General features: G+C 44.4%; 1 protein-coding gene across 3 annotated transcripts in view; it reads right to left on the bottom strand.

Moving 5' to 3' along the window:
- Positions 1-14,098, bottom strand: part of TMTC4 (transmembrane O-mannosyltransferase targeting cadherins 4) — a 47,745-nt gene extending 33,647 nt beyond the window's left edge. For 2 of the 3 annotated variants that reach the window (XM_083168624.1, XM_083168626.1), the window contains exons 1-6: positions 13,908-14,062; positions 13,640-13,743; positions 8,982-9,176; positions 6,679-6,794; positions 5,690-5,903; positions 3,757-3,844 (exon numbers count right to left, since the gene is read on the bottom strand). In XM_083168624.1, the coding sequence (XP_083024750.1) occupies positions 3,757-3,844; positions 5,690-5,903; positions 6,679-6,794; positions 8,982-9,149 (586 nt within the window). In that variant the 5' untranslated portion in view covers positions 9,150-9,176; positions 13,640-13,743; positions 13,908-14,062. The other variant, XM_083168625.1, reaches the window with a different exon arrangement.
- Between the last annotated feature and the right edge of the window lie 264 nt (positions 14,099-14,362).

Raw genomic sequence — 14,362 nt, 5'->3', positions numbered from 1 at the left:
TTTTCTGGGATTGGGCAGAGATGTGGAAGGGTCATGGGGCCTTATTCTAGTTTCCTCTTTCTGACAAAATCCTTCTTAGATGGACAAAACCATGTGTACTGCAGGGGGGGGGGGGCAGATGTAAAATGTGCAGAGAGAATTAGATTTGGGTGAGTTATTTTGTTTCTGTGCAGGTTAAATACTGACTGCTTTATTTTTACACTGCAATATAGATCTCACTTTTAAGTAAAACCCCACCCAAATCTAATTATCTCTGCACAAGTAACATCTGCCCCCCTGCAGTGCACATGGTTTTGTCCATCTAAGAAGGATTTTCTCAGAAAGAGTGATATAGAATAAGGCCCATAGTTACACACACTTGCACAGACGGGATAAATCATTTGATTGTTGCCAATCGATTTTCATAACAGCAATCGATTTTCAAGCCACTCTCAGACTTGCAAGTGCAGGGTTTTACTCTGTTGGGGTGAGGGCTTTCTGATCGCAGAACTCTGCAATTTTGCACAGCAGTGATCAGGTCTGAATCAGGCCCTCTATGCAATAAAGGCAGTTAACAATTTCCCTTGAACCCCCGAAGCTACAGAATACACAATATAGTGCATACACACTGAACAATTTCAAATGTCAAAGATAAAGAGCTTGCTTTACCCAGGGTCGGCACAAGGCACCGGAGCGCCCTAGCCGAGTCGGGGTGGGGGCACCCCGGTGCCGGGGGGCGGGGGTACCTGTTGCGCCGTCGCGGGAAGCGCTTCTGTTTTGAAAACACTGGCCGCACGCTGATTGGCTGAGGATTCAGCCAATCAGCGTGCGGCCAGTGTTTTCAAACCCACCAGCAGTTTCCTGCGCTGCCGCATAGCTCGGCGAATAGCGCTAGTTATTTCTTATTCACTGCAGGGACCCCGCCGCCAGCTTTATACACAGCGCCGCGCAGCAAGGACACCACTGCAGGCTCCTGTCAGACGCCAGCATGGATCCCCCTTGAAAGGGTGTCGATAATGAGCCACGGGAGCGCACATTATTATCGCTCATACACACTGATCGATATTTCCACGATAATAACATTAACGAGATCATTAATGTGCAGATAGTCTAACTTTATCGTATGGTGCAGAGATGGGAACCTTCGGCACTCCAGCTGTTGGAACTACACAGCCCATCATGCCCTGCAACTGTTTTAGCATGGCTAAATAGCAAAACTGCAGAGGGGGAATGCTGGGATATTTACTTCAGCATAGTGTGTGGGGGCTTGAGGAAGAAGGGTCTTACCTTGTCACTATAAAAAAATGGCATTAATCAAAGAGAAAATCTAGTCTGTAAAAGTTTATTTTAATATACATAACTTGCCAAAATTCTACATTTTGCCACCATGGGAATAACAAAATGAGCTGCACAGAACGTTTTGCAGGAACGATGTTGTTCATCAGTAAACAGACAGATTGTCACATCAGGCTTCCGCTACAGAATTTAGCAGCATATATTTAAGGATATATTAGTGCTTTTATCAGATTGGTCATGAATCTTTCTGTTCTCCTCTAACAGCATGGATTGCTCTATTACATTTCAAAGAAGGTCAGGAGGATACACTTTTTGCATTAAAAAGTTAGCTACTGTGCACTTAAAACGTGTGTAATAAACCTCAAGGGCAGCTGATGAAGTATAAAGTGTTACTGTAAAAGGCTTGAGATGTAAAATGTCAGCACATAAGCCTTATGCTAAAACTTTAGCGCTGTGTGATTTCAAGTTTCAGAACGTCAATCTACATATTGAACAACTAAGTCAGGATCACAAACAGACATTAAAAAGCAACTGAAGCCTCATGCCTGGTAACGAATACCACTTTCACACAGCCGAGTCAACCCTGGTTAATGCCAGGTTAACCCAGGTCACGGCTTGGTGTGAAAGGGTCCCTCAAGTAACCTGGTGCCAGTTGTCCCAGAATTCTGCCCAGATAGATTAAAGGGTCGGTTCTGGAAAGAACCAGGAATAAGGGGCTTGGTGAGGGGGCTGCGCTTGCCACGCAATGGGCCCGGAGCCTTGCTATGCTCGGCACACTATTTATTCTCATGGACACCCATAGAGGGACCAAGTGCCGGCATTGCGGCGGTCGGGAGTGCCGGCGCCATCATGATCCCCTCTCCACAGGAGAGGATATCATGCGGGCACAAGCGCTGTGTGAGAGGCGCTCACTTGAAAGGAGGTTAGGGGTAGCAGCGCTGGCCTGCCACGTAGAAGTCAGCGTAAGGCAGCACGCGATGCCGAGCTGAAACTAAACAAGTAGCCTAATAATGAAAGGCGGCTAGGCAGCTGGCAAGCTGCCAGAATTCAAACAGTCACTACGCTACTAGCGTAGCTTAAGGCAGTCTGGCAAGCTGCCAATATTCAAGCTAGAGCGTCTCGTGCTGCCGCCGTGAAACTAAACAAGCACCCCCATTTTAAACAGGCTCAGCATCTAATGATTTTTAAAATGGGCACAAGTCATCGCAGGCACAGCAAGCGACTTGGTGGTGTGATGGAAAATGGCATATCCGGCCTGAAGCTGGAGTCACAGATCCTCCACTAAAATGCTCAGGCACGCCTAGCAATTTTCCTGACACTCCCAGCATTTTCTCTGGCATGCCTGCATTTTTCTTAGCACTCCTAGTAAACGCACAGATTCCACCCACAGACGCCTACTATAACCTTGCGAACAGCCAGCAAACAGAAAAAGTAGCAGGATTTCACCACATGACAGTCTGTGCATGCGTACTATGGGCCGCACACAAATTTGCAGCCGTGCGATCAAGTCTGAACGGAGATATATACACACACACACACACACACACACACAACCCATCAGTAAGCACAAATGATAGATCGTATTGAGCTCAGATGTCCAAGGAATCACAAGACCATAATCAAGAAAAAACAGACAAACATAACAATGTTGTAATCATGCTAACAGGGCCTTCCCACCATTGTGACTGTCTGTAATTACCCCATTTTTTTTATCCCTATTTCCGAATGCAAAGCACAACGGAACTTGCTGCACTGTGTAAGAATCTGTTAATACATACTGTAAACTTACAAGTTCATATGTGAAAATCCGGAGAAAACACCTAAGATATAATTATTGCTGCAGTATAGTGAAGAGAGAATGGCTTATGATAACAACCACCCAGGCCCCGAATATAATGGCTATAGATCAAAACAACAGCATTTCATTTCCAAAACGTTATATATTGGCCAAATTTTTTTGGGAACAATTCAGATATTATCCAGTTATCCATACATCCAATCATGTAATATCAGGTCATCCTTCAGAATATTGCCATATAGCCATCAAATGTATATAATATTATTTTAAGCAGTGATGTCACTAGGGTTGGTCATTAACGTTACCCAGCGTTGTCATATAGAATCCTTAGTAATGGTTTTTTATACGAAGGTTCCGCAGAAACCATCATTTTCGCATATCACTGAATGTAATGGCAATAATGGTGACAAACCAGCAAATTATACATTTAAAATGACAATATCATACACATTCATCCTGTAACCTCAGCCCCACTCCCCCACCCAAATGACATTAATTCTGTAGCCAGTGCCTTGAACCCATCCAGTTACACTTATCCTGTAGACAGTGCACCCAGCCTGACCTTATTATGCAGCACAAGCTTTTGACATCTCATTTTAGCATCACCCCCATGGAGAGTAGTCGAGTGAGGTCCATACCCCCCACCTCCCTTGAAATTTAGAAATACATAAAGGATAACTTACTTCCTGGTAGTGCTTTGCTGTATCCAAGAAATGATAAAACAACAAAAAATGCACAAAGCAAATCAGCCCTGCCAACAACTCCTGCAACCTAGAAATAAAAAAAGAAACTTCCATTGTACCGATACAAAATTGATTCTGAAAGTGTACCGTAATGTCAGTGTACTTAACAGTCTCGAAATTACAGTGCAAGCTACAGGCTCTGCTTTTGAACATTGGGCATCGGACGTATCTTGAGCAATCATGCCAGTCAGAGCTAAATGGATTACAATCTTCCAAGCAGTAGGCTCCCACCTTCAGATCATGTGGCATTTCCTTGGGGCATAGGGCAGACAACTGAGGTCCAAGTCAAGATGGGTCGGTTATCCACAACCCCTTCACAAGACCACTCAACCTAAAGTATGAGTTTAGTCAATGCCGACAACCTCACTATTTTGTAGCTGCCATCACTGATTTACAGATTGTTTGGACTATGGCAACCATAATATCACGACATATGATGTCATGGAGTTCTTGTTTGCTCTGCATGTATTTTTTTGGAACACAATTATAATTGACTCTCTACTTGTAAAAAAAGTTTTGAAAATCCCCATGCTATGAATTAAATACTACTATACTTGGGCTCTCCTTGGCGCAGCTCTTCAATCAAAATGGACAGAGAGGCATCAGAACCATGTCCATATATTACAAAGGCCAATAAAAGAAAGATATTGAAGTAGATATATGAAGTAGAATAGCCAACAAATAATTAGACTATGGCCCTTATTCTGGTCTGTGCAGCCGGAGCCGAATATGCGGCCAGGACCGTGTGTCCTAAACCCCGCCTTCCGTACGGATCGCTCACTCCGTCCGAATGCGGTAAGCCGCTGACCGCACGGAGCACGAGTGGATTTCTCATGTATACACCTCCTCCATCTCTGGGAACCTCCCCCATCATTAGATGGTCGCAGACCATCGAATGCAGGACCGAGTGGTCAGGCAGCTCCCGCGAGCTCAGACCACTCGGGCATTTCTCCGTGCAAAAGCAGGGATCTGGGCGGGCAGCTGACATCCGGCAATGTCATATGTCCGCCCCCTACATGTGCGTCACGGCCGCATTTCCATAGGTACGCCCAGTGTTTTCATGGGAACGCCCATGAAACGCGGGGCGTATGCATATGTTAATGAGGCCAAACAGCCCTTCACGCCCCTCTACTCCCCCTGTTCGTAGTGTAAACAATTCATGCGGAATTTGGACGTATGTCCTTTTCGCACATGCGCAGATATGCCTCTGCACATGCGCAAACACAAAACATCGGCGGAACGAACGCACGCGGACATATCCGCACCAACCAGAATAAGGGCCTATGTTTGGCCACCGATTTTGGGGAGTAAAAAAACTAAAACCTTTCTACACCTTCAGATATAGGGCATGTTTGTTAACATGTAAAAGTAATAACAATAATCACATGTTACATTAAAGTTTTCCATGGTTTTGTAATAACAGTGTTTAAAGACAACTAGGACTCACTGTTCGTTTGAAGACAACTAGGACTCACTGTTCGTTTGAGATATTGCAGTACAAGAAACAAGAGCTGTGAACAATCCATTATTGTGGCGATGTTGGTAAATACCAAAAGAATAGGACTGCTTGGACAGGAGGATGGGGCTGAGCAAACTCAACCACTTTTTTTGTATACTCAATTAGATACTGGGCCTGCTGCCGTAAGGATCATATTGTGCTATAGACTAGATTATGACATTTCTCTTTTTCATCCTGTTCAGATTACCCGATTTACATACTACATGATCAGTGACTAGTAATACAACCAAATGCCCATTGTTCGCAATAAGAAGACACAACACTGACATGGTAATGAAGCAACTTAATAAGAGAAAGCAAAAAAAAGTAAAAAGGAAGATCCAAAATGCCAAAAGAAACAGAAAATATACTTACACATTCTGTATGTACTGGATGCACTGCAAACAACAAGGCACTTAACAATGCCGCCTTGGGAGCATGTATTCGTTTTTTTCCTTTGTCGCATGTTCCATTACCAAAAAGTAATAAAAAGACATCAAACATCAGGACTGACACTACACAATGAATGATTATGTTGACTACATGAAATCCAATTGGGTGCAAACCACCAGCAAGGCTATAACTGATCCTGTAATATAAGAGGGTAAAAAAAAAAAAATAATAATAATTAAAACAGCAACAAAAAAATAAATAAACACAAAACAAAATTGTGCACAACTACAGAATACAAACACAATATAAATATATATATATATATAATTGTTTTTTTAAATAGAGCACAAATGTCATTATATTAACCCATAATGATATTCTATTATCTGGAGATTGTACCCTGCAGTAAGCAGTTGAATACAGCCACTTTGCATGCCAGGCATGCATCAGCATATAACAAAACTGGGAATGCAATTGAAGAAAGCCTCTAGGAGGAGACTGGAGCTACTGTAATCTCAGCAGTGAAGCTATTGAGAAGCAGTGACTTTGCTAGGCAGAGAGAGGAGTGGTGACTGGAGTGTTGAGCCTGTGGAATTACTGGACCCCTTAGTGATTGGTGAAGGTAATTAAGACTTTAGGAAGGGGGTTCCGAGACAGGCAAATTAAAGGAGGGCCATTATAAAGGGAGTCTGAGGCTGGCCCACCTCAATTCATGAGGGACGATTTACAAAAGAGTGCAGAGTTCCCTTGTGCCAACATCAGCGGTTTTAAACCAGAAACTCGTGAGATATAGAGTACATGGCTACTATAAATAGCAAAACGGGCATAAATCTTGGACCTTAAAATCAACTGGAACACATACATTCAGCATAGCCATAGTTTGACATTTTTACAGATTAAACCTAAATAAGCAATACAATGTTCATTCCCTGTCAGAGCCAAATAAAAAATAAAAAAAATACTTATCTTACCTGAATGTTAGGACTGTGAGAGGTCTGTAGGATTTATGGCTAGCATTGCTACTGAGTTTAGTACCCCAGAAATCATGCATCCAAAGATCACCAACTGAGGTCTCTTCTCGCAGGTCCTATAAATAAAACAAAAAATGCATTATCTAGCATGTATATATATAGTACACTGATCAGTCATAACATTAAAACTGCATAATATTGTGTAGGCAAAACCCAGCAAAAATCGTGCCAACAAAACCCAACAAGATATGGACTCCACAAGACCTCTGAATGCTCCGTGAGGAACCTGACACCAAGATGTGAGCAATCATCTCAATCCTCGTACATGGATTACCAGCACATCTCGCCTATGTTTGATCAGTATGGTGGACAAGTGAACACCTTGAACTTTGTCAAAGACGCCACTGCCATCAGGGAATACTGGAACAGCCACATGAATGCCAGGACCCAAGAAAAACTTTGCCCAGAGCATCACACTGTGGGCCTTAGTTTGGTTTGTTCGATCCCCGAGTGCTCGCATGGGGGAGTGATGTTTCCCTTCTGCGCATGTGCTGGTTGCAAACGGGCACAGCAAACTGCTAGTTTTCCATCCCATTCACACCTACCATTGTGGGCATGGGGACGCACCCATGGGAACGCCCAGCATTTCATGGGTGTTCCCATGAAATACTGGGAGTTCCCATGGAACTAAGGCAGTGACGCGGCTGCCAGGGGAGGGCAGCTGACATCACCGTACAGGGAACACGCAAAGCTGAGACACCAAAGAGTGGGGGGCGAGCGGCTATGCGAGCACGGTTTAATCCACACGCAATTCGCAGCATTGCATGTGGACCAGAATAAGGTCCTATGTCCCTTTGTTTGCCTTCTTCCCATAGTGCACCTTTTCATTAAATAAAATGCACCTGTCCATTCTCATGATGGAAAAGATAATGCGATTCATCAGACCAGTACAATTTTTCCATTGTTTCACAGTCCAGTTATGACACTCCCGTGCTCAATGTAGGTGCATTTGGCAGTGAACAGGGGTTACCATGGACACTCACTGGTCATAGCTGTAGGCTTTCCTCCTGTACAAAACAGACATTTCTCGTAAATGATCACTGCTTTAAATAAACATAAGATCGCTTGGCATCCTGTATCACAACCTAACCGAGACTGTATTACATATGCACCCATGTTTCTATAGGGTAAAAGGAGTTTACACTATATGAGGATGGTGCAAACCAACATGGAAAAACTAGGACCTGATTGCTGAGGTACAGACAGGGAAACCAATCCTGAAGCAATTTTTCAATCCCGGAATTCAGGATGGAAAAATCCAGAATCCCTGAATTGCCTTTCCTAATAAAAAAAAAAAAAAGGATGACAGGTGGGTGCGGTGCTTAGCCAGGCGGGCGGGCGGGCAGCGGTGAGCCAGGCCTGGACAGTAATATGGGCGAAACAGCTGAGAGCTGGGTCAGCAATACGGGCAGTGTGTCTGGGGGCAGAACGTCTGAGCGGATATGCGGCCTGCGTAGCGTGACCTGTGATCACGCGGTGCAGAGCCGCATAGCGTCTCAGCGAGTGCACAGACACTGCCCGGCATTAGATTGCGTGTGCACGGTCTAATCCCAAAAATGGGAGCTCCAATCCAGGGAATGAAATCCTGGCCATTTTGGGCCCAAATCCTAGGATCCTGTGATTGGCCACCCTAGTTACAGATTACTGGTAGTAGGCAACCGCCAGCCAGACAGAAAGAAAACCCGCCCTGTGTAAATTTGCAATTGAATTGTCAAAATATCGCTATCCCGTAGCAAATCCATCCGCAATTCCTGAACCAGCACTTTAGAGAGTTCCCGCACATACTGCTAATGCCCATCAGTACAAATGTCATATTTATAAAGGTATACTTTTAGCATAAGGCAGTGGTTCCCAAACTGTGTGCCTAGGAACCCTGGGGTGCCTCAGGACACTTGCAGGGGTGCCTTGGGTTGGTGGACCAAGAACAATTCATATTATTTATGGTCAATGTACCAGGCAAAACCAGTGCTTGTGGCTGCCAATAATAATATATGTGCACAAACAGAAGCATATCCTCTCCCTCACCAGATAACTGACATAAACACAATGCACTTAATTTAATATTTTTTTTCTGAATTTCTCGATAAGCATTTGGCCTAGGGGTGCCTTGAAAATATTTTGATGCTCTAGGGTGCTGTGATTCAAAAAAGTTTGGGAACCACTGGCATAAAGGTATATATTTTACCCACGTGCAAAATCAAAGACAATATGTTTCATACAATATAACAAATATTAGCACATACCTTATTATTAATGATCGCTTCAGAGTCATCAAATACAAAGTTGCCATTATAGCTATTTGCAAAGCACACGAATGAGAGCAAGCCAATTAAGGACTTGGCCCAGAATATAGAAATGGAAAACAATGGAATATCCTGATCCAGAGCTGCTGCTGGTGCCATGGTATGCATTCATGCCCAGTTATACACTTCAGCATTCTGTATGGGGAAAAACAAACATTCATTTATTTAAATAATAATAATACACAAAACTTTATAAAAAAAGAGAGAACACAAAAATGTTTTTGGGTTTAACAAAGAAAGAAATACATTTAAGTAAAAAGTAAGAATATATATGAATGATTTTACAAATTTATCAAAACTAGTTTATTTTATCAATTTTTCAGCATTTGCAAGAAAAAGTATGATTGTCATAAGATTTTGCCTGCGATTTCCCACTTCACTGGAATGAGCTCCCTCACTTTATTGGACTCTCCCTGACCTTCGAAGCTTCAAACAGGCACTGATACCCACCTGTTCATCATAGTGTACGCTCCTGCAGAACCTAATATTGAGGCCGCATTACCTACCTACCATCTAATGTCCTGGCCATCCCTGCCATGCTCACTTCCTGCGTTCAGGCCCTTACTCAGCTCAGCATTTATACCTGCATCTCTTCCGGTATTCATGCATGTCTACCAATGACAACCTGAATGCAGACATCTTCCTTGCTTCCATCTCAGCTGTATGTAGTAGTAATCCTATAAATCACTAGATTTTGTTCCCACCAGAAAGATTGGACAGAAATTTGTATGTGTGTGTACCCAGAATTAGATACAGATGGAGCGTCCCTTGTCCATGCCCGGCGCCCGCCAGAACACCCCCTCTGGCGAGCACCGGCGGACAGCGACTCCATTAAACTGGGACACACGTGCGTCCCAGTCTCTTGGCAGCTGGGCGAGGGGGGGGGGGGGCGGGGAAGCATCAGAATGAGGCGGCAGGGACCTGGGGGAGCTCCGTTGCCATGGGGCGCGGGCGTCTTGTGTGCACCCCATGGCTGGAGCTGGCGGCTGGCAAAACGATCGCCAGCCCCTGCCTGAATGAGGGCCGCTACATCTGTATGCATAATCTTTGTTGGTGCATGTGATATTAGAAAATATTAGAAAACAGAGCTTGGACTAGTAGCCTCCTAACAGGAGTACATTCATATTTCTGTAGGTCTGAATGAGCTTACAACCAACCTTGCAATTACCCATATGACTATTCACTGAGTGACCAAGCACAGCGCAAAATACATTATGTAAACAATTGTCTGTATTAGCCCCCGAATGCATAAAACACATTGCTGTAACGAAGCTCCAGTTAAAAAAAACAAAAACACAAAACTTTCCTCTAAAAAGCAAATATTTGTGGCGAGACTCACATGAGTAATACATTATCTGCCTCCCAGAGATGGTTCTGAACTAGAACTATTGTTAAATAGATTTTTACCCTACAACAATAGTGTAACAATGGAGGGTGCAGGGGATGCAACTGCAATGGGGCCCCATAGCTTGGAGGGCCCGGAAGCCTAGCAGGCTATCCCCTGCACCCTTTGACCTTTTTATTTTATTTTAAATATGCACTTCGGTGTCGCTCGCCGGCAATAGTTTTACTTTCTGGGATGGAGGATGTACTGTGTTCCCCTCCATCTCTCCCTGACTGTCTATTTCACTCTCTGTTTTCTTCCTGACACTGGGGGGAAATTTACTAAGATGTGAATTCTACTTCACATGTGATATTGCTATGGGCAACCAATAAGATCCTGTCTACTAATTTCTAGAAGGTGCTAAATAAATAAGAAGTACAGGTACTTATATGTTAGTTGGGCGCCCACTAAGCTATTTGCTTAGTTTTCCGCGTCTGCTCGCCACGCTTCGGGCTCGGTGGCTAGCCACACTATATAAAATCAACTCCATGCCAACATGGATAGTGGGGGGTATGAGCGTACTAACTATATTGGGTGCCCAACTAACATATAAGTACCGAAGTACATTCTGATTGGTTGCCCATAGCAACATCTGTGAAGTAGAATTCACATCTTAACAAATTTCCCCCCACTGCCTCTCATAATGACACACCCTCTCCCACTGACATTCTCTCTCTTGCTCCCATCTCTTTCTTTCTCCCTCCTACCTTGACACTGTACCGATGCCCCATACAGGCGGTGCGATTCTGACTATATAGTCAAAAATCAAATCGGAATCAAACATTTTTCAGCTACATTCAATTGAAATCAAATAGAAAAATAAACTGTGCAGGTAAAACTATGAAGTACAGATCTGTACTATATAGTCAAAGTTCAATGTGTACACTGCGCTGTAATCAAATCCGGACCAAATAGAAAATGAATTCCACCTTGTGTACAGGGCTTAATACTCACACCTCCCTAATTCCCTCTCTCCCCTTTCTCAGACACCCTCGCTCTCTTTCTTTCCCTGTAGAGATTACGTAAGGTGGAAAAACGCAGGTACCTGTGGCACTAGTGCCCAGTCAGAGCAACAAATGAATTGCCTTAACAGGCACGCATACAACAACTGAATTCCCCATGACCCATTTACACGATGGCTAATGAGCTACTGTATACTGCAGATTACAGTGGAAGCAAAGTACCATGTGAGGGGACGCAGTGCACGTTCTCCTGTGTCCATGTCGACATTCGGGTAAAAAAACAGTGTGAAACCCCATGTCGACCTAATGACCTGTCGGCCTAGTGGTGTCGACCACCAATTTATGGTCAACCATATGACCCTCACCCGGCTAAACAGCTCTCTACAGTATTTTGACAGGATTAAGAAGTCATATGCAATATGACACTTTCTGACATGGCATAGTTTGCTTTATCGCTCCATCCTATTGCCAAAACCCTATATTATTATTATTGTGGTCATCCTTTATTTATATGGTGCCACAAGGGATCCGCAGCGCAAAGTTACAGAGTACATAATTGAATAAACAAAACAGTAACTTCGAGTTAAAAACAATAGAGAACAAGTACAGGGTACATACACATAGCTGCATCAACAGAGGACACGGAAATAAGAATCAGGGTGGCAGAAAACCACAGGATTTGGTGCCATCAAAAGGTGGTTTAATTAATAGAAGAAAAAGCACATGAGGGGAGAAGGCCCTGTTCGTGAGAACTTACATTTTAATGGATATGTATATCCTAATGGGGCCTACACACATAGCGATTTTTAGCTAGATTGCATAGAAAATGACCCTACATCGCTCTGTCTGTAGGGGCCATAGCGATATCGATGTGTGTGGAGTAAGAATGAGCAGGGACCATATCACCAGTGTTCTCTCATCGGAGAACACTGGCACCCAGGGCCGCCCCAGGCGAGTCGGGGTGGGGGCGCCCCGGTGCCGGGGGGGGGGGGGGGGGGTGGTGTGTACCTGTCCTGCGGCTGTGTATATAAAGCTTGCGGTGGCGGCGGCAGCGGGGGGGGTCCCTGCAGTCAAGAAATAACGAGCGCTATCCGCCTGGCTACGCGGAAGCGCTTCTGTTGTGAAAACACTGGCCGCACGGCGCACGCTGATTGGCTGAATCTCAGCCAATCAGCGTGCGGTCAGTGTTTCCACAACAGAAGCGCTTCCGCGTAGCCAGGCGGATAGCGCTCGTTATTTCTTGACTGCAGGGACCCCCCCGCTGCCGCCGCAAGCTTTATATACACAGCCGCAGGACAGGTACCCCCGCGGCACGGGGGGCGAAATGCCGCCCTCCAGTGGCCGGCGCCCTAGGCAAATGCCTAGATTTGCCTAGTGGTGGCGCCGGCCCTGCTGGTGCCGACAGCTCACCCAGCACACAGCGCAGTATGTGTGTGTGCTGAGCAATCTAGCATCATTCTGCACACTCGCTGTGCGTGTAGGCCCATCCAATTGCTGGGCTCCCTGGCATGAGATCTCAGTTCAGTTAGTTGGAAGAGGAGGTTTAAAACATTACTGTGTGGGTAGATAAATCCTTTATTGGTCTTATCTTCCCAGTGCACACATTTCCACTACAAATATGTTCTTTCTGATCTTTTTAGCGATCCAATATGTACTGTAAGTTTAATTCTAATACACAGATGTAAATCAAATGTATACTTAGATAGAATTAAGATGACCTCAATTCAGCCATTTCAGACCGAGCGGATGCGGACTAAATAGGACACATAGTGAAAGGAAATCGGATAGGCGTGTGACCACGTAGAGAGCCCTTTCTATCTAAGGTACGGTTTCTCCATCTCGGATCAGCTTCCAGCACTTCTGCATATATTCGTCAATGTTATAAGTAGCTTTATATGTTTGTTATTAATATTACTGTACAAATCAACATGTATTGGTGGTGGATAAATGCATTATAGCCAAATCTATATATTTTTATTATTATTTAATTGATTGCACCCCCAAACCTGGAGTTCCTGGACCTATTTTTCCCACAAACTAGTAGTGATTATAGCCATCATCATACAAAGTAGACAAAACAAAAGCAGACGTAAAGTATTCTAGATATAACAGTGCGTACACTCACTGGCTGCTGCCACACACACACATATATAGGATAACAGACATGGTACGTAAGTGACAGTCACCTTTCATGCTCCTTGATTACTTATACAGACAGCTTGGTGTAGGGTTACCATGCATTATTATCATACCTGCTTTAGCCCTGTAGTCATCCTTAGTATACTAACATACTGTAGTAGCTGAGTGACACTCATCTGTACAGGTCAGCTGCCACATAGTACAGGTCCATCTAGAACTAAAAGAGGAAAGAATGATGCAGACACTGCTCCATCTAGACACACTGACATTTACCATCTATACATAGAGACGGGGCAGCAGTGCAGCAGTCTTTATGTGGGTATAGGGTATCTTTGTGTATGTCTGTGCACCCTCCCTGCTGGATGCCGGAAAGTAACTCACTGGGCGCTGCTGCTATTGTTACTGTACTAGTGCTGCTGCTGCCGCCTTTGTTGTGTCCCCCTCCTCTTGCTGCTGCTGCGGCGGCTGCCTGCCCGGGGGCGCTGCTGCTGCGCTGCCATCACCACGGAGGGAAGGGCTGCCAGTCACACACACACCTATCACACACCTTGTCCTGCCCTTAACATCACGCTGCCCATATGCTCCAAGCAAGCGGCATCCCTATTGGTTTATTGATTCTCATTACACACTGATTGGACATTGTTATCTACCTTTCCATTGGTTGTTGCGAGTGTGTGTATCTGGTTTGGTATTGTTTGTCAACAATGAATGATCTATATAAAGTTATCTTTTTAAAACGAGACGGTCATGCATTATGCTAGTTATGTGACAGGCTGACTGCAAGTCTGCATTTTAATCAGCAAGAGAACTTAGTATGTAATTACTTTATTATGCAT

This window comes from Crinia signifera, chromosome 2 (assembly GCF_055691185.1).
Source record: "Crinia signifera chromosome 2, ASM5569118v1, whole genome shotgun sequence".
Classification (NCBI taxonomy): Eukaryota; Metazoa; Chordata; class Amphibia; order Anura; family Myobatrachidae; genus Crinia; species Crinia signifera.
The sequence above is the reverse complement of the archived record's forward strand: the minus strand, read 5'-3'. Positions and strand labels throughout refer to the sequence as shown.